General features: G+C 33.9%; 1 protein-coding gene across 2 annotated transcripts in view; it reads right to left on the minus strand.

The window, feature by feature from the left end:
* Positions 1–23,739, minus strand: part of LOC128998366 (polyamine-transporting ATPase 13A3-like) — a 63,959-nt gene that overhangs the window by 26,483 nt on the left and 13,737 nt on the right. For both annotated transcript variants that reach the window (XM_054424472.1, XM_054424471.1), the window contains 14 exons: positions 22,369–22,598; positions 20,130–20,334; positions 16,870–16,942; positions 15,238–15,369; positions 11,560–11,693; positions 8,346–8,528; positions 6,725–6,913; positions 5,032–5,247; positions 4,454–4,549; positions 3,735–3,785; positions 3,464–3,617; positions 2,642–2,769; positions 1,973–2,090; positions 642–796 (listed from right to left, as the gene is read on the minus strand). In XM_054424472.1, coding sequence (XP_054280447.1) covers positions 642–796; positions 1,973–2,090; positions 2,642–2,769; positions 3,464–3,617; positions 3,735–3,785; positions 4,454–4,549; positions 5,032–5,247; positions 6,725–6,913; positions 8,346–8,528; positions 11,560–11,693; positions 15,238–15,369; positions 16,870–16,942; positions 20,130–20,334; positions 22,369–22,598 — 2,064 coding nt within the window. The remainder of the gene's footprint in view (positions 1–641; positions 797–1,972; positions 2,091–2,641; positions 2,770–3,463; positions 3,618–3,734; positions 3,786–4,453; positions 4,550–5,031; positions 5,248–6,724; positions 6,914–8,345; positions 8,529–11,559; positions 11,694–15,237; positions 15,370–16,869; positions 16,943–20,129; positions 20,335–22,368; positions 22,599–23,739) is intronic.

The following is a 23,739-nucleotide window of genomic DNA, read 5'->3' on the forward strand; positions in this document are numbered from 1 at the left end:
AAATGAATAATAAATTAGTTTTAGGATGAAAAAGTACTGGGTAGGAGGAAAACATTGAAGAAAAGAAATTAACACAATTTACCTACCCAAAAAGAGTTCCACCAAGTTGACAGCACAAAAAGTTCACAATCCATTTCATATTTTTCCCATACAAGGGGCTTTTTCAGAAGGAATTACAGTAGTAGTAGAATGGCTGTAACCATATGTGTTTGGACTATCTCAGTTAGAGTTTTTTTAATGCCATTCTATCAGTCCCTTCTAAGGAAGCCCCAATTTAGGGAAAATGTCATATTAATGTTATTGTGAAAGTTTTGTGTGTTGTGTTATGGAAGTCTATTTGGGCAAGTAATTGATTACTGATTCAAACAACTGAAACACAGTACAACAACAGTTTCATATTGCTTTGAAATTAAAACTTACACATAATATACATTTACTTTTCAATTGTACAACCCCAAAAGTCAAAAGATGGATGCAATTGCAATAGATATTTTTATGTTTCATTGAGTAAAAAGTGTAACAAGATATAAATGTTTATTACTTTGTAACCCAAGCTTTATTAGTTACATAACCTGGTTCAATATAAAGTTCAAGAGACTTTTTATGAATGAACTATAAATTAAACACAAAAAAAAACTTACGAAGTCTGGCGAAGTCAATATGGAAAGTGATTTCAGTCGGATGACAGGATTTTCAGGGTCATTTTTCAGGTCAACAGTGACCAATGAGAGAGGACAATCCCTTGGTAACATTCCACACTCTCTACTCACACTAACAGCTGTCAGTAGATTGTCTCCTGTAAAATAAAAAACATTCTATTAATAATAACAAGTGACTTGAAAACAAAAATCTCATAACAGGCCTTTAATGTCTCATCAGTTAAAATGAAAAATACCTGAAACTAACAAATCATGGTGAAAAAGGCTAACTTTGTATAAGCCATCTCTTAGCACTTTGAGCCCCAAAAGCAATCAGGATACAACAAAACCTTCAATACAACAATCTGTGTGAGAATAACTCAAAGAGAAACAGCTCTCTGATATGGGCTGCAGCTTAACAACTACTACCGGCATCCAATGATTAGGTACTTTTAGTAATCAAGTTTAAGGGTCTAACATTTTTTATTTTAATCTTTTTTCAAGCTATATTAGTATGTTCGGCAGAGTCATGTGCAATTAGCAGTCGAGCACGGTTGGCAACTATAAGGAACGAAAGGCAAACGTTAGTTGCCCTAGATTGAATTTTTAGGTGTTTGATTTTTTATTTATCTATTTACAACCATCATATCTACATTACATATCTACATTTTTTTTTTATTGTTGGCAATTTATATTTCTACTCAAATAAGATGAAGCACAATAAAACACTGCAATATTGGCCCATCAGCCAATGATTTCCTTTTGACAACCTATAATTAGGAGTATTTTTGCTAGTCATGCAACAACGGCTGATTTTAAAAGAAGTTCAGTAATCCAGCATTTTTAATAATCCAGATACTTCGAAGTCCTGAAAGATCCAGATTAACAAGCATCTACTTTATTGTTAGTGGGGAAGGCTATTTAATATGCTATTTTTAGTGATGGGTCAATTCCAGAAATTTGTCAATTCCAATTCTGTTTTGATTTTTTAAAATCGATTCTCGATTCCGATTCCATTATGTTAAGAACATTTCCCGCGGCATGTAGACATCGTCATTGTCTCCTGCAGTCACGGCAGCCCTCTGAATAACCCCCACGGTAAAGAAAACATCATTGTGTTTGACGATCGCGATAAAATTTTGTTCACGTGTAGACATCGTCATTGTCTCCCGTGGTCACGACAAAACCCCGAATAACCCCCACGGTAACGAAACATCAGCACTGTATTCCACGATCACGGCAGTGTTTTATTAATAGCGGAATCGACCCATCCCTAGCTATTTTAATACTGTAAAACATTGATGTTTTTTTTTGAAGAAATTAGATATATTTACCTGTGACCATTACACACTTGATCCTTGCTTTCTGCAGTTCACTGATAACCTGCCTGGACTTGGGCTTTAAAGTATTCTGCATCAAAAGTAATCCAAGAAATGTGAGATCTTTTTCCACCTATGAAAACAAAAAGAGTAGAAAATGAATACTATACAATAGACTGAAAACATATGCAAATTATTTTTATGATCTGGGGCCTGTTTCGTAGCGAAATAAAAGTTACAAGCTGTTACTAGTAACTTGTAATTTCCATTAGATTTGCATTGCATTTGCATTTCCCCCGAGGGTACTTTTTTTACAAAAGTTAAAAGCAAAAGCGTTATTACAAAATACTATGAGCTCAGGCTCAGAAGTTTGTTCAATAACGTTGTAGAGAAAATTAGGATACAGGTTAAATACTGGGTAGCACATAATTCCAGACAAAACAACACTTTACTGCTTTACTCTAAGCAAAGGGTGTTGAATCTTATTACCAAAGTTATCTTTTACACTGATGTGAAATTACAATGGAAATCAATATTTATCTCCTGAGTGCTTTGCTGAACTATCTGTAGTATTTTAATAATTGTAGATGTTAGCCTACGATCGCCGAATAATATTAAAAAGGATTATCTTAGATGGATTGCCTAAAAGCGAATATTTAAACATTTTAAATCTATAGTACATACCTCATGTCGTTGGGATCGTTGAGCTTGCAGCCAGGTAAATTTGCGAGGCAGCTTGTTGTACGCTAGGGCTATCACACGGTAACCACGAGCAGTGTACTCACACAAGACAGTCTCAATGTTATCAGGTACTGTGACAAACCAAGGAGATTAAGAATGTATCAAATATATGTAGGAAGACCTCGACTAAACGAAGTAATTGAGGGTAAGGTACCACAGGCAACTGGAAACCAATGAACTTTGAATTTACTATTTACGCCTCCTTGAAGTTGCCATTAGGAAAAATTACTTGATCAAATATCTCAATATTGTTATTGAACTAGTAAGTTAATACTTGTGGTATTTTCTTGGGCTTAGTTGTGAGTTTCAGTTTGTGGATAATGTGCCACAAAGTAGATCCACCTAGGATGATCGAAATTCTTCCTTGTTGAATTAAATTAAATCCTCTTAAATTATCAGTGCATTACAAAACCTAAACCCTGGAGGGATACAATTTTTGTGAGTGTAATTTACAAAAACTCAAACATTGCAGTGATAAAGATATGGTACAGGTTTATACCTTCATAAATTTAACCAAACAAAGATTTTTGGCATAAAATTGGAGCTCAACTAGTTTTTGTTGTATTTTTTAAACGCAAAACCTTAGATGCAAAATTCTATAAGGTAACCTCTAACTTAAAAAGTTTAAAGAAAATGGCAAAATGTATCAAAAAACGTATCAAATGTATCAAATGTATGTAAAACGTCGCCTCTTAAGTTTCAAAGAATTTGAACCCAGTGCAATGTGTACTTCTTCGTATAATGTTTTTACAAATTCATATTTACCTGAACTGGGAAGACAGATGTTGACTATACTCTCGGGAGCACCCTTAGTGAACACGGTCATGTGATTGGAGCCGAGGACTCTGGCAATGACAGTCATCGTCATGGAGGTGGTGTTGAATGGAAACTGCTTCACTACACCTATTTCATAAGGCATCTGAAATAAAACACACAATAGAATAAAATACTAGTACCACTTATTTGGGATGTTTTGAATAAAGTAGTAATACTGGTTTCAATGTGATTGAAATTCAAACATTTATTTGATGCTTACCTCAAAAATAGTTTCCCCCTCGTCAAGGTTGTCAAGCATTTCATCGAGTATCTGGAAAAACATGTAAACATTAATGTATAATATAAACTATGTAGTTAATGTTAGGCTTAGGTATACAGGGTGAAAAAAGTGTTGGGACAGTTAAACATAAAAAAATAACAAAGATTGAGCTACAAACAATTTGTATAAACTTCCTAGAGGCATTAAAATCATTTAACCTCCAACCGTTTTTTAAAGTAGCTGTTTCGGTTCAGTTCTTAGAATTGAACATAACAGCATTGCTGTTTACTTTCATAACAGCATAGTTTTACTCATAACAACACGGGTAACGAACCAATGAGCAAGAATTGAGAGAGAAGAAGTAAAATTGTAATGATTTGAACTTCAACTAATCACCTGTTCAGACCAATTTAATTGTTGAGTGGTGCAATTAGTGTTTGCTACAATGTTTCGTTGCATCACCGTCAGTGGCTATGAAACAGAAACATAACCTCTCTTAGAAGTTTTGAGTAGTGATTTTTAGTAATCAAAACACTGTCGTAGGTAAAGTAGTGTACGCAACTCGGGTAAATAGTGTTAACAACACTCGTAGAAGTTTTTTTTTGTGTCGTTAACACTATCTTTGCACAATTGATGCGTAAACTACTACTAACACATTATTTAGTGATGCACTACCTCCTCAGGGGGATAGCCCGCTAGGAAGACTTATTCAAACTCACCACAATAGAGTTGGCTGCTGATGATCTTTTTGGCTTCACCACTGCTGGAATCAGCAAGTCATATTTGGTTGTATCTTCTCCAGGCTCCTCCAATTCCTGTACACAACCATTGCCTATTTTAGTAACAGCTTTTTAATACCACTTAACTTACTGAGCAACAATCACCTTTGTGAATCCTGATCTTCAGGGGAAGACCACAGATCTGAATTATTGGCCAGTATTTAAACAGTTCAACTCCTGAATACTGAGATTGGTCAGTCTACTTTGATCATGGAAGCCTATTTTCTAGTTTAAGAATCACCTTTTTCAATAAGGCACTTTTTGCTATGGTTTGCCCCAGTATTATTAAAATTTCATGATAGTTTGCAATATTTATAAACATTATCTATTGTTATTTCAAGTTTAGTTTTTATGTTTAATTTATTCTTTCCCTCTATTCAAAACTATAGTTCAAGTCTTATATTGTTCTGAGAATAAGAGGAGTAAAACCATTGGCACCGGCCTATCACACTGTAGAATCATCATGTGCTCTAAGGTAAAAAATGGTTAATCATTTAAATTCTAAAATAAATTCTAACCCATTGCAAAGCGCTGAACATGCTGAGATCCAGAGGGTCCCCTGAGAGCTTCTTGTCAATGTAGGTGAGTGTATGACAGCAAGCCATGGTTTGAGTGAGGGGTGACTTGGAATCTAGTGTAGAGAGATCTGTCACTAAAGTGTCTCCATCTAGATTTGTCTTACCACAAGGTACAACTCCAAGTACGTCCAACCCTTCTTCTGTAAGGGTTCCTGTCTGCAAAACCAATATAACTGAGCAACACTTTTGGTAAACATATTTAAAAAATAACTCGAGCAATTAAACTTGACTACTTCTTGTCTTAGTGTGTGATAAAATAGTCATATTCATTTAATACCCATATTTTACTCATCTTTATGTTATCTTTGATTATGTTTCAATACCGAGAGTGTGTGATTTACGGCAAAGATGATTAACGGAGTTTTTTTGCTTGTTAAATTTGTTTGTTGGGGGTTTGCCAAAGCAGCAGATATCTAGAAGCATCAAGTCCAACATTTTCCAACAGTTTTTCAAAAGCCCTATGATAAACAAATCTAAGCCAGTTTTGAACCATCAAAAATCCATACACCTACTGACTTTTCTCAGGATTGGACCGGTAAACTTCTGATCACCAGGTGAACACTATAACCACTCAGCTAACCAGCTAAATTTGATAATGAACAATCGTCTCATTCATGTAACACCCATAATTTATTAATCTTTGCCTTAAACTACACAACCTGGCAAGATGGAATTGTAGTTAATGGATTAATACGGTGTGTAAATTAAGTATTGAAACAAATCTGTATTATTTAAACCGAAATAGATAGAAATATTCTTTTTGTGGCATTCCAATGTGTGGTTTGTGGTTTTATATGTATTGTTAAAGGGGTAAAAAAATATTGTTGATGTAAAAAATTGCGGAACCTTTGTTAACAATCAATGCCACAATCAGAATATTTCTATCTGTTTCGGTTTAAAAATACAGGTTTGTTTCATTTTTTCTGAAATTAATGCTTTTTCACATAAATCAAATTTTGGAATACTTGCAACTTTGACTAGGGGTGAGATATCCACCTCGGGTTTGTGTAATTGTGTTTCTTATGACAAATCCTTTGAAATGAGGGGTCACTCAATAGGGGTTGCTATTTGAAAAAAATAAGTCATCCCCTACCCACTAGGGGAGTTAAAAAATATTTTTGATATATAAAATTGCGGATCCTTTGTTAAAAATTAATGCCACAAACAGAATATTTCTATCTGCTTCGGTTTTTAAAATAAAGATTTGTTTCAATACTTAATATACACGCTGTATATTTATTTCCTTCAAATTTTTAAAACAATACCTTCACTCAAATCAGTAAAATAGATGATAATGCAGGGATCCTGTAAACCTGTCATTACTTTAACGAGTTTAATAAGTATTTAATATTTGGTATATTTTGAAGAATACAGTTCTTATATGAAAGATAGAACAATTAAATATCACATAACCACTAATTGAATTATTTTTGTGCTATACTATATGTAAACATTTTTAATCCAAAATGTTTAACTATTCTGATTTCAATGGTAACAAAAATGAGAAATTACATCCTTTGAATCGGAAGAATCATTTAAAAGTGTAATATTTCTTAAAAAAATTATTCCTATGAGTTCTTAGTATGCAAACCTTAATTAAATCTCATGATTTAATAGTAAAAGTCAGACTCACTTTGTCAAAGCATATGAGCTTCACTTTTCCCCATACACTTATTAGAGAGACTGAGGTACTAAAGATATTTTGTTTCTTGAGCCTTTTTAGCGAATAGTTATTGCCTATTGTTATGGCTGCTGGTAAGGCTGGCGGGACTACAATGGTGATTATGTCCAAGCTTCGCAGAATCATGTCTTCAATTGCTGCCTAAACATCAAATTTATAATTAATCCTTACATTATAGTATGTATGTACGATCCTGTTTCCTGGCCTTTTAGCCTACCTGGGACTGGCACAGGACTTAAACTCGAACTTTGCAAAACTCTCGCGGCTGTTTTCCTTTTGGCTCCCCCTCTAGCTTCAGTAGCTTTTTTACCCAAATCATAATTTCCAAACTGTTATCAAACATTTGATAAGTACACAAGAAGATACGATTATCAATACTAAAGAAGGGCGAATTTGATTAAGAAACAAAAGTGTAGTGGTAAAAATTAATATGGAGGTGACAAAATCTATTTTCTTTACCGTATATCTCATAATCAAATTCACCCTTATTTAGTATCGATCAACTTATATTTTTATAAAATTGTTGAAGTTATGACAAGGACAAAAAAGTTACTGGAGCTAGTAGGTGCTTGTAAGTTTGTAAAGTTGTAAGCTTGTAAATAGGGAAACTAAAAGGTGACTAATTGGGACGAGTCACAGTTCGGGTTTATGGCCCGGGCCATAGACTGAGGGGGCAGGAGACAGGTTTGATTACACAGACTATAGTTTATATGTTTAGTCAAAAGTATTTGGTTCTTAATATGAGGAAAATAATATCCATGTATAAGACATATTATAGAGGGATAGATATAGGAAGACAACATGACAAGAGAGGTAGTTGAAAACAAACTAAGAGCACCAGGAGAAAAAAACACGATCAAGATGGTTTGGACAAGTGAGAAGAGAGAATTCATATTAAAATGGAGTTGATTGTGATAGAGGAAAGGAGACATAGAGAAAGGACTTAAAGAAGGTGGTTATTATGAGAAATAAGAGGTTAGGGGGTGTGGCTACGGCAGGGGGGGGGCGAGCGGGACCCCCAGGACTAAAATATTTTAATATTAAATTCCCAAAATAAAAAAAATTTATTTTAGTATGATATTTAGTACTTTTAGATAACCTAAATCAGAAATACTGAACACATATTTTTCCAAAATTTCCCGCCTGGCTGGGGGATATTCCACACCCCTAGGCCCCCACGGAAGGCCTGGGCACGCCACTGACTGGAGTAGGAGGAGAAAATACTGTGGAGGGAAAGGAAGTTTATGTAGAGCATAGTTGAGGCTTAGACCCAAAATAATTGGAACAGAAGATATATAGCTTAACATAACCTTTATGTTAATGTGTACTTATATTTTACATTAGCAGCAATTTGATTTATGTGCAATGTAATTATTTTATGTTCTTTGGCAAAACTGTTCATGAACTTGGCGAACATTGATCAAATGTCTATGATAAGTCAACAATCCTGAACTATGATGGGTTCAAAATATGAACAGCAAGATGTATAATTAGATAATATAGCATTCATTAATTGTCTATAGGTGTAAAGGCTACTTGAAATATTAAATGTTAACTTTGCTAAGATACTTACCCCATGTAGTATGTAAAGATAGATGCTCAAACCAGTGCCAATGAGGGCAATGAAAAACATCAGAAATAGGAACTTCATACTATCTGTGTAGAGATGAAACCCGTAGTTCTTAGGATACAAAATGGATCGAACTAGCTGTCCATTGGCAGTATCGGCGCCAGTTCTAACTACTAAAGCGAGTACCTGGAATCCACCATGGATAAGTTTCACCAGAATAAATTTTGGAGACAGAAAGCTCTAAAGTAAGGTTGTTTGATTATGATGAGGTTAGTGTTAATAATAGCTCGGAAGAGTTATAGTAAAGCAAGAGTTTTGGACGTAGCAAATGTAGATTGAACAATGATATTTTTTTTATCAAGATAAGTCATTTTTGTGTCTTTATCTTAGCCTATGAAAATTTCTCGCGATAATGGAGGGTTAAAAACTACAAATAGTTAAATAAATGAAATAAAATAAATAAATAGTAAATAATAAATTAATACATTTAAAAATAAAATAAATAGTAAATATTTAAATAGTTGATAGATCAATTGATAATTTGGGTGTGTTGCTAGCCTAGTGGTTAGAGTCTTGGACTTTGGTGTGGGAGGAACGGGTTCAATTCCTGGCACATTCACAAAACATTTCATTGGTTTGGGTTTGGACCACTTTCCCTTAAAAGTGTTTGACTACTACTTCATAAAAAAATGCCACTGTGTTAATTTCAGCTTTAATAAAACAACTAAACAAACAATAACATTTTACATTTTTTTGAGTTTGATGAAATTTTGGTCTCACACTACAATACAAGTTAACAATGAAAAAATTTAAATAATCACCAAGAAAAAGGTGTATTAATACATTTCAGTGAAACAGTTTGTTTTAAACTTGCTTGGAGAGCCGCCTACATATGATTCACACACACACACACCCTTGTTGTTTTGTCTATACATTTGTCTAGTGTTATTACTGTCAGATTGAATGCAGGACTTTTGCTTCCCACAGTAACAGAGATGACCTGATAGTTATAACTTTGCCTGTCAATACAAATATTTGATCTAAAACAATTACAAGCACTGAGTTGCTTTACACTACAAGGTAACAGACCTATAATACTGTGGTGACACTATGGTAGGTGCTGCAGGAGGTAGGAAACAACATGGTAGTCAGGAGTGGAGGCAGGAACTTTCAAGTTGAGTTGTCTCAGCTGGAAGTTAAGTCATAAGGTAACATGACAAACATTGAATCACAATTCATCAATACGTTATTAATTATTAGCTCATTAATAAGTTAATAAATGGTTTTGAGACAAAAACTTACACTGTAGAATCAAAATTCAAATATCATATGATAAAAGTGATATAATTTACACACAGCTGCTTTACAGGAAATACATTGTTAGTTTTAGTGATCCTGTAAATATGACAACCAGCGGTTTATGCTTGAGTTTTAACCAAAGTTGCATTTTTATGATTTTGATCCATGATAACATTTATAATTTTATGGTTTTGATTACCTTATTTGTGGTCTAGCAGTGTGCAGGGGCAATAGTGTAGTATGGTGATGACCTGCCACTGAGCAATACAAACTATCAAGGGTTTAATTGAGAGGCTAGACCTCTGAGCCACCTTGAGTGTGCTTTAGCAAGATCATGCGTTGTTGCAGAGACCAAAAAGAGGGCAAAACAGCGGGGATAAGAGCAATGTCCTTCCCGAGGTGGCCCTGCCCTTACATAACACGACAGATTCAGAGCAGGAGGTCGATTAAACACTTCTGGTGGCAAAACTAGCAAACACCAGTTACATCTGCCACTGGTTACTCTGATCAATCTTCATGCCACTGGTGTAGACATGAAGACATTGGACATAAACTGGGCCCATGATTGAGCATCATCTGGAGATGTAAGGGTAAACTGTGAGGAGCAGCAGCAGCATAGTGGGGGGGGGGGGGGGATTGATTGCTAATTCAGACCCTATGTCATAGCTTGACTGGACTACAGTAGACTCCTCTTATCCAGACACCTTTTACACATCGGTTTAACCAGACTACACTCGGCAGAAATGTCATCTCTTTAACCGGACAACTTTAATCAGCACATCTAATTAACCGGACTTGATCGGCAGGAAGTGGGCAGTACTGAAACGACTGTTCTCGTGGGAAAGATTTGAGACCAGCGATAACGTGTATAAACACAATGCTCTCCTAAATTTCAGTCAAATATTTGGGTTGCATGCATTTAAGTGGTATGTTTTAACGAGTTTTTGGGGTTGTCGGTTTAACCGGAAAAACTGTTATTTGGACTGGCCTCGGTCCCGAGCAGTAGATAGAAATTAGAGAGCAGTAGAGAAGAGATAGAAACTACCAAATGTGAATCATGAACTATTGCTGAATCTAGTCTCAGAGCCTGGCTAGCGCAAGATTTTTTAGAGTACCAATTTGACACCTTTGTAAGAGTAGGACAACTGCATTGCTAGAGAAGAAATCCACTTTGTATGAAAAGGAGGTAAGGGATACAAATGAGAGTGAAAATAGTGAGAGGGAACACTTCTAGTATAGCGAGTAGATACTTCTACAGTAGAAGTCAAGGAGATCAGCCAAGGGTATATCTCAAATCTCAAGGACAACATGAAGGAAGCATAAAGAAGAACTTGCAGGAAAGTAAGGTGTTCAATCAATAACTTTTAAGACACAAACTCATTAACAAGCTCTTTAGGGCTGGAATCTGAGTCATCAAAGAAAAAAAGGATAGAAAGATTTCAATTTGGTGTAAAACTGTAAAAGAGTTCATAAACCTGATACCATCTGAACACAACCTGGTCAATAGTTCCAAAAAAGGAAACAACCCCCCCCCCCCCAACCAACCCCCTAATCTTGAAGAGATACTAGAAGGTACTTACATTAAGTGAGGTGAGACAATGAGGAAGGTTTTTAATGGAACCACGACATACACCTATAGTTGCAGTCCTAAAAATTTGAAATAAAAAAAACTTAACACAAAGGACATAGTCATAAGTAAATATTATGACCTGAAATGGAAATTATGGAAATTGTCAATTAAACTTGTAGGTGGTTGCAAATTATATACATTTTTGGATTACAATAGACTGATGATGAGGTGTTAGATTTGAACATGTTTGCTAGTTAAGAGATTTTGGATCAAAACGAATTAAATGTAAACTGATTGGTTCTAGCAATAGCCATGTTGTTAGAGACATACACCCATCCATCTACTCACCTTATTGTTTTCGTAGAAGCGAGACTGCACTATACGTGTGCCTCTGTACAGGGTGTGACGGCTATGAGCAGCGTGGGGATCATACACCTCGTCCACATAAGCTGGAGGGCTCTTCATCACCGGAACACTCTCTCCTGCATACGGAAAGTGGGGTTAGTTGTGCATATTCACTATGCCTACTAACAGTTTGCTGTTCTGCCAACAAGTTACAAAACTATAGTATAAGAATGACTAACAACAAAATGCATTTTCAAGCTTTTCTGAGTTAGATATTTTTTTCAGGACCCAAATCAAACAAGTTACGAGTAAATATTACATTAAAATCTTGCACACTTGACTCCTGATTACCCAATACCCATATAGTGGATTCCTCACCAAACATGAAAAGAATTTGTGGGTCATTCCATATCAAATCAACAAGGCTCTCAACCTGACCATCTTGGATTTTGATGAGATTTTGCATATTTGTAGTATTTTGAGTCCTGAATCCAAATATGCTTTTTAAAAAAATCTATATTTTATAGTTTTTATGATAAAAATATTTGAAAATGGTAAAAATTGGCATTTTTTACCGTGCGCGCAAATCTAAAATGTTGTCTAGGATGAGTTCTATTAATCCTATCAAGTTGTACAATGGCTCATTTTAAAGAGGATTCAAATGCCTTTAATCTGATACCAAACTCAACCTACTTTGGTAAAAATTAATTTTTTTTGAAAATTTCAAAATATGTTTTTGAAAAAAAAATTAAGATAGTGTTTTTTGAAAAATTTGAAAATTACATATGTTAAAGAATGTAATCTAGTAAGTACATTATAAAAATTTCAAAATGGGATGATGATGGGATCAGCAGTTATGATAAAAATACTTGACTATGGTTCACTGTTTCCAAGCGTTTTGGCGCATACAGCGTGTACGTACTAACCTAAATGTATCATTTAATAAGAGTCTATTAATTATATGATTCAAATTAAAAATATCTGCCTATATTTGAACTATGTATGTCATATTTTGCTTTAATATAATATAAATCTAGCAAATAAACAACATTATTCAAGTTAACAGAGTTTCCGTCAACCTTTGAACATGGGGGCTACTTTGAACAAACTTTCCACTTTTCATATTTTATTTTTTTTCATAAGTTATTAATTTTATCTTTAAATGATAATGTTTATTATAATTTTCTATTCATAAATACTCTACTCAAAAAAAATATTTAATAGTGCATACTATGGTTCTACAAAACATTAAAAATACTTATTTTTCACTGAAAATTTTTAGTAAAAAAAAAGTCGTCCAAACTTCCATGTCTACAGCAAACCCAGTAAGTTTATGATTTATGACTTAAAACCATAATTGAATAGCCCATTTATCTGGGATTGAGAAAATACCTGCTTTGATTACTTTATAAGCAGTAATAACTTTAAAAAAAAGAAAGAAAAAATTACCCAATTTGCTGACCCTTACTTATGGCGTCGCGACCCTTAGTTCTGGAGCAAAATTTCCTGGACATGAAAAAAAATACTTGGGTTTTAGGCTGTGTTATTTTTTAAAATGATTTTTCTAATGAAAACAGATGTTTTGAGCTTTAGTTATTATTAGCAGCCATAATCCAATTCCTTTATTTGACTGCTATGATATTTAAAAAATACCCTTGCAAAGTTAAAAAATAACCGGACGGACATTTTGAAAATTCTCCGTAACTTTTTTTAATTTTTGACATATCAAAATAGAAGTTATACAGAAATGTGGTATGTGATTTGTGGTATTTAAATCCACAAATCAGTTTTCAATAAAAAAATTTTAATTGTTAAAGTAAGAATACATTAGGCTATTTATACTTATGAGCAGACATTTCCCCAAAACTAAATAATTAGGCTATCATGGAATATTATCTATGTATCAATAATAAGGTTACTACAGGATTTAAATAGATTGATCACAGTATGTTGTTTGACAAAATTATCAATGCTTGTTTGTCTCTCTCTCTTGTCACGAGAGGAAAGACAGACAAACTTGGACCTATGGGTTTTGGCTCAGGTTCCTCAGTATTTTCCAGTTGTGTTGCAACGATTTACTGTAATTAATCTTTAAGTCTGCCTTTTCACTAAGCTGGAGACACTAAGTCAGCCACTAGATCTGTGCAAAATCACATTGTGAAGCACTTTACGTTTACACTATCAGGTCGCAGCGACCCACCTCGGCAGTAGCGACCCGGTCTTGAGAAGTTGTAATTTGTTTGACAGGTACACAGGTCTAACTTATGTTTGTCAGTCTTTTCTCTTGTCTCAAGACCGAGTCGCTACAGCCGAGATGGGTCGCTGCGACCTGATAGTGTAAACGTAAAGTGCTTCACAATGTGATTTTGCACAGATCTAGTGGCTGACTAGTGTCTCCAGCCTAGTGAAAAGGCAGACTTAAAGATTGATTACAGTAAATCGTTGCAACACAACTAACTGGAAAGAGGAACCTGAACCAAAACCCATTGGTCCATGTTTGTTCAAAGGTTGACGGAAACTCTGTTAACTTGAATAATGTTGTTTACTTGCTAGATTTAGTTTATATATAGCAAAATATGACATACATAATTCAAATATAGGCAGATATTTTTAATTTTAATCATATAATTAATAGACTCTTATTTAATGATACATTTAGGTTAGTACTTACACGCTGTATGCGCCAAAATGCTTCGAAACAGTGAACCATAGTCAAGTATTTTTATCATAACTGCTGATCCCATTATCATCCCATTTAGAAATTTTTATAATGTACTTACTAGATAACATTCTTTAACATATCTAATTTTCAAATTTTTCAAAAAACACTATCTTAAATTTTTTTTCAAAAACATGTTTTGAAATTTTCAAAAAAAATTAATTTTTACCAAAGTAGGTTGAGTTTGGTATCAGATTAAAGGCATTTGAATCCTCTTTAAAATGAGCCATTGTACAACTTGATAGGATTAATAGAACTCATCCTAGACAACATTTTAGATTTGCGCGCACGGTAAAAAACGCCAATTTTTACCATTTTCAAATATTTTTATCATAAAAACTATAAAAGATAGATTTTTTTAAAAAGCATATTTGGATTCAGGACTCAAAATACTACAAGTATGCAAAATTTCATCAAAATCCAAGATGGTCAGGTTGAAAATAATTTTTTATTGGTTGATTTCATATGGAATGACCCTTGTACACTAGTTACACAGAACCATGTGTTGGTGTTATTTACAATCCTGAAAGCTACTCTGGTGGCAAACTATAGAACTTGGTAGCTTTAACCGTTACACGGTACATTGCCTTTGCCATTTGAATCTAGCGCACAGGAGTCATACATATCAGACTATTGGAGCACTAGCCAGTAGCCTGGACAATCAGCTGCACCATAACCATTTTTCAAGTAAATAATTATTTTATTTAATAAGTTTAATTCGTGTATTTAAATCTCATTGTGTAGTAAATTAAGTATCTATGTAAGAAAAAATAAAAGAACATTTTCTATTTTGTGTAATGTCTGTTCTGTTATTCCTGATAACCACCCTTCTGATCCATATTACACTATGTGGGACTGTATTTAAAACAGTGAAGTATAATATCTCCAAATGTATGCGAATGACACAAATTGACATTGTTATACATTAAATAGAATCAACACATCTGTAATTCCACCAATACCTGTAAGAACGCTTTCATTAACTATGCAGTTTCCGCTTAGCAAAAGGGCATCGCAAGTCATTAGACATCCGTGAGGGGGGATGACTATTGTATCTCCAGGAACTAAGTCTTCTGATTCAATTTCTACAGTCTCTGCAAAAGAACAAACATGATAGAATTGTGAAAATAATGGATATTCTCTAATATTTCTAAATAAGGAATCCAATACATGGTGAAAATGTACAACATTCTAAGCAAAAAGAAAATTCAAATTTGGAAAACCTAAAAAAAAATGCTAACATCCTATAGAGGAAATTTCAGTTTCTGCCTCCCCTTTTGCCAAACCTAACCCATCTAACATGTTGTTTCGTATCTCCTAAAGCTTCGTTGTACAGTAGAGTCTCGATTATCCGACCTGAATCAGTAGAAGGAAGGTCAGTTAAAACAGAAAAAAATACTAAAACCATGGTAAACATGGTCAAAATCATCAAATTATAAAAGTCGATTGTCAAACATATTCGAGGCTTTAGGCTGGTTTGTGACTTAAATTATCACAAATAAATATAAAAAGAAAAACACCACATCTGTAACTGTAATATGTACAACAAAGGAATGCTCGTCTACTAATCACAGGTGTCCTTTAGCAACCCAACAAGACATGAGGTTTGGCAGAAAAATATCCAGATATAAAAAGTTGATAAACTGGGAACTGTAGTACTGAATTTAGCAATCAGACAAAATATCAGAAAGTGCAGATGCTTAAAGCCTGGTGCGTATCTTCAGAGTACAAACACAGGAGGCAAGATGGGTGGTTTCGTCATACCCGCTCCAGTGTACAGTTATACCACACGGAGTAGAATCAACACATGATTTCTCCGTACTCAATATCGCTGGAGGGTCAGAAAACAGGTTTAGTTGGAAACCCGGTGTAGCCAAAATAAGAAATTAAATACTAATCCTATCGTAAAGGCTGCTTCTACGTTTCAAAATAAGTAACTCATTGGAGGCATTTTGCCTTAAAACAGTATGAAGTTGGTACGTAGATTAAGGTCTCCAGTTACAACCAAGCGAGCTATTTCAAATAACACACAAGTCTTGTGTTCTTTACGTCTGGCTGACCCTTTTTCCACAGAAACCCAATCACAGAACATGATTTATATTTGGCGGGAACATCGATGTAAGCTAGAATAGTAGTTAGTGAGGGAAGTTTAGAATATGATATGGTGTTAGATTTTAACTAGCTTACTTGATCGAAATTTATGGAAAATCCTCGTTTTGAAAATGTTGTAATATCAGTGAATCAGGGTTGCTGCTGGTTCAGAGGATAATTCTCTACTGTACTGTGTGCTCTGGAGTGAGGTGGTCAAGTGATAGAGGGGGCTTTGGCTCCGGAGGTGCATGATTCAAATCCTGCCAATCACTAATAGCTTAAGCTAAATTATAATGCCGCAGCTATAAAGGTCTAACCTCGAGTACTGTTAGGTGTAAAATAGTTCTGGGCCAGAGCCTTCCAAGGATATGACGAAAGGATATTAAAAAAAACCTACTAAATGCTCACTCAAAGATTGCCTCAATGTTAACAAGTAGCTCAAAGACATCTCATCCAGATAAGTTTTGGAAGATGTATACGTATGTGTCATGAATGGAACCTACCTCCGTCATCAAGGCTCACTGTTACTTTGTTGGAGTTGCTCTCTTCCACAAGTTTAATGGTCATCAGACTTATCTGAAACAGTGGTATGATACAATTAAATGTCAATTCAAAAGTGTCATTTGTTTAACTAAAATTGAAAATGTCAAACAAAGTTATAAGTCTCCAAAAGCAGTAAACCTTGTGTAGAGGTAAGAGGTAAGTAACTTAAGTGTATTGATCAACTATCAGTAACTTATCCTGCATGCTGTTAATGGTCATATTTGCAATGGTCAATTTAGATGTTGGATTGTTCTTTATTATGAAGTGAATGGGAGCAAAGTGTCAAGTTGGATTCTAAATTTTAAATTTTTTGATTGATTTTGTTAAGAGCTGATTAAAGTATTAAAAATAATGTTGAATATTCTGAAAAGGTCAAAAATATCACTGATGTAAAAGTTGTTAAAATTTAATATGTTAAATATGTATACATAATAGTTTAAGCAAAGATAAAACTTTTAGTTTATTTGGGGACTACACAATGTGTGTATTATTAGTGTCTATTTCTGAGAATCTGAATTTGCCTCTTGTGACTTATATAATTGACACAACTAATAATATAAAACCAAATCTCTTTATTGAGTAACAACAACGATTCATTGTAAAAAATTGTATTTGTTTTATGTAGGGAGTTTGCATGAATGTTAACTACCTAAAAAATCATATATCAATTATCAATTATTAATCATTAAGATGGGGACGCCACTTAGGTGCGTATTTTAACCCAAATATGAGTGAAGGATGAGTGTAGAATGGTGTGAGATGATCTGTGTAACTTTTTTACTGACTAAGATCAGCTGTTTCATTAGCCAGAATAATTTATTTAAAGCCAGGAACAGCTGGGTCCAGTTTCGAACCATCAAAAAGCTACTGACTTTTCTCAGGATCGAACCGGCGACCTTTTGATTAGTAGGCGAGCACTATAACCACTCAGCTACCCAGCCAGTTCCAGATAATTCCAGTATAATTCCAGGTGCTAAGGATTAAGATAATTACAATTAATGGATGGTGAATGAAAACTATTATTACGATTCTGTGTGTTAACCATCCCGCATGTTACTAGTCTTCCGTCGCCCAATAACTACTTAATTAAAATCCATAACACTCAATGAACTGCATTATTTTACTGATACTATTAATTTTTTCTCTATTTAGGTAAGAAGTTTAAGGTAAATCTAACTGTTTCTTACCTCATAGTATAATAAGAGAAATGCATTAATATAATTTATTTACTGGCTAAAAAATCACCTCCTAATTAAAATTAAAGTTAACAAAGTAACACAAATAAAACTTCATAAGGGGGAGTGATAATCACATTCAGGACCTATTTTTATGTCATGAAGTTGGCTATCAAGGACATTTAATCAACAGAAAACATGCATAGCAGGCATTAAAAAACAAAACACAAGCCAATAAATACATCATACAGCAAAATTTATGTTAACCAGTTAAAAATACATTAAATAAAAAAAAGAGTTAGTCAGTTTTATCACAACTAGACTAAACACAGTGGAACATACTTAATTCAAATTTTCTTATTATAAATTTTTTTTATTCTTCAAATTTCTATAAAGCCTATATTGAAATTTCGCAGTTAATTTGAATATAATATATAACATAATACTAGAAGCGAAGGGGTCGACCCCCTTGGGCATGTTTTTCTTTTATTGCATGTAATAGTCCATAGGCCAACACTAACACATTGTGTTATTATTTGTCACACTAAATTCCTTGTCATCTATTTAGGGAATGTCAAGCGGAGGTTAGTTTACAAAACTTCGTTTACGCTCACTGAAGCTATGAAATCAGAATGGTAAATGATGAGAGTAAGTATTCTACTTTCGGGTTGGTGGGGGTGGCTTCACCCCAAATCTCCCCCCCCCCCGAAATCATGTAATATAATGCTGTAAATAATTATGTTATCTTTGAGTATCCTCTTTATCATCTGTTGCTATTGTATTGAATAATTATCAATGTTTTTTTTTTGTAGTGCTTGCTTATTAAACTTGTAAATTACCTGTAAATACTTGTAAATAATGATTGATTCACAACCAAAAGTTTCAAGTGCTGATACAGTCATGTTATTGTTATGTAATTTCCAATTTTCTATTTATATTTGTTGCTACTGCATTGAATATTATATTGTTATGGTTGTTTTGCTATGCATTTTAGAATTGTAAATTGTTATTATTGTTATTGTTTATTATTGTTATTGTTTATTGTTGTTATTGTTATTGTATTATCATCTTGATGTAGACAAATTTGTAAAATTGGTTTAACCGTGGGAAACAAATGAAATGAAATGAAATGAAATGAAATCTAAAGCTGGATCCACCACTGTACGCCTTTGACATGGCCGTTACATATAACTGTAACGAAGGGATTAAGTAGATCAATGAACTGAAAAACTTGCATTAAGACACTGCACGGTATTGGAAAAAAGCCTAATACTGTGCACCACTACCCAGTTAAGGTCATTGCCTTCTCCTTCCCTACTTCCTAAACACCCTTAATAATGACGCCGTTTCACCATTGGCCGGTCGCCACTAAACGCACTCTACCTACCAACCCTTGATTTGCTCAGCTGATTATTTTTAGTGAACATATACACATTTTATAAGCAATCTAATCCTTTTGTCAGTTTAAAATTTTCTTTTTTAAGTTTAGACATTGCTTGTTTACGCTTATAAGATTGTGGCATAGGGTTGGGGATCAGCTAAAATAATGGTAGGGGACATAAAGAACACGACGGTGGTGTAAGATTTCAACTACCTGGCTTGGCCGCGATTAGAGTTTTTCAAAATTGTTAATTTATAGACTACCCTTTGATCTTAACTTTCTGTTGGCTTGAACATTTTAAATTAATTAGTTGTGAAAGATTGGTAGTCAGTTACTTAAAGCGTCCAACGTAGAGGTGTTTAAATTTCAAACTTAATTGATTTTAAAATATTTAACAACGATTTTCAATTCTGCAACTTACTATTGTAGTATTTTTAAGAAAGTTAGCAAAATGGATTTTTAGGATTTTGAATCTGGTTAAGCACTGGTTAGAATAAATGATTGGGGATGAACTACTGAAATTATGTTGATATCAATACAATGTGGAAGCTACAATCTGTTACGGCACCTAAAACCCAAAACATTTAAACAAACAATTAGTTGTATTAGTTAGACTACAATACACTCAACCTACACATGAATGAGCAAATACAAATCCACATACCTTACGAGTTTGAATGAGGGTGTCTATAATCGAATAAGCAGAAATTATAATAATGAAAACGGAGTAGAAAATATAAGTGTCATAGCACCAGAAGATTATACTGGCAATTTCAAAAACATAAAAAGGATTTAGTATTTCATCAATTAATAAACGCCAGTATGATTTAACTTCAACATTAATTTGGTTTCTTCCGTAAACTGCGAGCCTAGAAAAAGAATAATTTTACATCAAATCATAGAAACAAAAATCAAAGATAAATCAAATATCTACAAGTAAAATCTGAAATAGCTTATTAAATAAATTAACAATATTTTTTGGTTTTATGTTTTTATAAAAATGATTTTATTAAAAACAAACACTTTATAGGAATATTTTAGTTTGCATACTTTAAAAAATGTGAAAATGAGATATATAATTAAATAAAACACAAATCAGCAACAATTCCAACAATCCATTCTACACAACTCATGTCATGTGCATTTAAAATTGTTTTATTGTGTTTAACAATACACAAATCATGCCCATTCAATGCATAACTTTCAAAAGAATGGCAAGCAATAAAATAAGTAAATCCATCTCTCTGACTGGAAGGTAAGTAAATAGTTTCTGAATATAATTTATGACCATGAATAAAATTGTGTTAATACTGTATGCTGTGCAATAATGGCATGACCTTTAAATAAAAGAAGTTCTGTAATTATAATATAAACTTATACCACATAATCTTACACACATTTAATTCTTTTTGTGATCTATAACAAACATTGGAATTGATCTAAGAGTGGAATTACATTTAGATTATTTGACATCTCTCCATTTAACAGTGTAACCTTGTGAGAAAAATTGAAATAGTCCAGTTAGCATGTAGGCTTCAATCAATGGCACTGTGACACATTTGAAGGTCTAATATTAAAGGCAACGTTGTTGAATCTAAAACTATCTCAACTGGCAAACCAAACTTCAATCAAGGAACTATAAAAATCTGATAGGACTTGTGTAGAACATAAAAATGGATATTTTATCTGGCATTAGTAGAGTTGAGTTAGCTAAGAACGGTTTAAAATATTTAAACATATAAGTCAGTGAAAATATTTTGTTGTCTTGAGAGAACTCTACAAGAAAACTACCTTTTGACTTAAGTCAGTGGCTAAAAATATTTAGTGTTTAAGAGAGAAATACAGGGTGCGGCAAAACACCCGATCCATTTTCTACAGCGCAATGTTTAGTGACAGGTCGTCTGAGGGTGGTGGGGGTAGGCTCATTGGAAAGCTTACACGATGCCATTATCTGTAGTCATAGAGTAGTGGTCACTTGAGCAACGCACGTTTGTTATAGAGTCGTTTAAAAAAAGTAATGATTCAGTCATTGCAACTCAGCGGCATTTCCATGCATTCTTTAAATTAGGTCGACATGGAGAGGTCCCGTTGCGATTATCTGTATAATCAACCAAATTAAACAGATTAATACAAATTAATCTGTAGGGAAAATAATTTAGATCAAAACTCAAAATTAGTGTAACAGAGCAGTCAGACATGCTCAAAGCAGATGCTTTTTTTTGCGCGGGCCTACGAGGGCTATTTCCCACAGCAGCACGAACTCTATAGAATATTAGTTGTCTGGCGTCCAAACCTCTTTGGACGGCTTGTCAGCTTCTTTTTTAACGCAGAAGCCGATGTTCTTAAGTTGGTAACCCACCACATGATTGTGCTATTTGACAGAATTCTTGTCGCCCTAATTAAAAGAATGCACGGAACTGCCACTGAGTTGCAATGACTGAATCATTACTTTTTAAATTTGATTCAATAACAAACACACTTTGCTCAGGTGACCACTGCTCTATGACCACAGATAGCGCGCTGCATAAAATAGATCAGTTTTTTTCTGTACCCTGTATAATTCAAATAGTTCACCTGATAAAATATTAAGAGCCATTTTATTGGTAGCTATAAGCCCCGGAATTCTAATTGTCTCTGGTAAGCTAAGTGAAATCTAACCATTCCCAAATAAACTAAATTATTCACTAGGCTTTCCCTTAAAACATAAAAAGATTTACAAGTAACTTTTATATGTCGTTTGATCTAGTAAACTTTGACCAAAATAAGCCATCTTTGATTCCTATCCAATAACTAATCCCATCAAATACATTCTGTCGTTTTATAAGAACGTTATCCATGATAAACAAACAAAATCAAAACAAAACTATTGACGAAGCACTTGATCTTGAACATGAGGCACTTACGTTTGTTTTTGTTGCTGAGGAGAAAGGCCATCTGTGTGGTTGTCAAGCAAAGTTTGAAGGGTATTTTTGTCGTTTGCTAGCCCTTGTAACAGTCTGAACTCTCGAAGTTCTGGGGTCCAAATGAACTTGCGGAGTTGGTGTACGAAAAACCGCATAGTGCATCCAGCCCCATGCACTTCACTACCTGCAGTCACGTAGACTTTGTGTATCGTGTCTGTACCCCACGGGACCTACAACATATGGCAAGAACCAATCAGGAACAGTTTGGCTTGGAATTTGTTGGTGAATTAATTATTTCAAAAGTTGTATTACATCACATTTCAACACAAATCAGTGATCCAGCCTTGGATAAAAACAAGTTTCCAAACCTTTTGAAAAGCTGTCTCTAAAATTAAAATCGATAGGAACCAACGAATGTATGTACAGGGTGTTTTTTTTTTTTTTAACACAACCCCAATTACAAAATATTAAATTCATTGTTTAGGGACAAAACAAGCTCATAAGTTGGCAGCACTGCTTCTTTTACTTTGTTACTGATGCAGATATGCATTTTTAGCATTGTTGTCTTCTTGTTTATGTGTGAAGAATATAAAAATGCATATCATCTGATCGGTAATGGTGAAAGGAAGCAGGGATGCCAACGTATGAGCTAATTTAGTCTTTAAACAGTGACTCTTTGTACTTGTAATTTGGATTCTGTTAAGAAAAACACCCTGTTGTACATTATTAGTATCATTGTCCTGATAAAGGCTTTAAGTTGAGAGATGTAAACAATAAAGTTTGCAAACTGCTTTTTGCAGCAATTAATAACTTCGGTTTGGAATAAGTAGATTCAATTATTTGCAGGCAAGTGATTTTCAGAATAAGTGAAGATTGTGATTGTCTAGAACTTAGATATAAGATTAGAACTTTGGATAGATTTATGAAACAACTAATATAAAGTCATATTTTAGCTTTGTCATTTATCAAAAGAATATATTAAATGAAATGAAAATGCTTCTTTATTGAGGCGAACTTAGGACCTCATGGTCCTTTCTTACAGTTAACCTCTATATAATAATAATAGTAAAGTAATAATAATGATGAATATATTACTATGTTAAAAGCACATTGTTTAAAAACAAGTTACTGTCAATTCATATAGTTGTTAAAATATTTTTAATTTTCATCCCAAAAGCCGCATTTACATAAAGCCAGTTGATGGGCAGTAAATTTAAATATACTAGAGGAGAGGCGAGTAACCTGCCTGCTCTACCGGCCTCGTGTAAACGCGGCTAAAGAAGGGTAATTTTGCAGCCCCCTTATATACTGATTCCAGACCCAGACACCATTTGTCATTGGGTTAATAAATTATGGTATCTTACAAAAGGG

Source organism: Macrosteles quadrilineatus, unplaced genomic scaffold, assembly GCF_028750875.1.
Source record: "Macrosteles quadrilineatus isolate MER2022 unplaced genomic scaffold, UCM_ALF_1.0 Scaffold_7__1_contigs__length_78375512, whole genome shotgun sequence".
NCBI lineage: Eukaryota > Metazoa > Arthropoda > Insecta > Hemiptera > Cicadellidae > Macrosteles > Macrosteles quadrilineatus.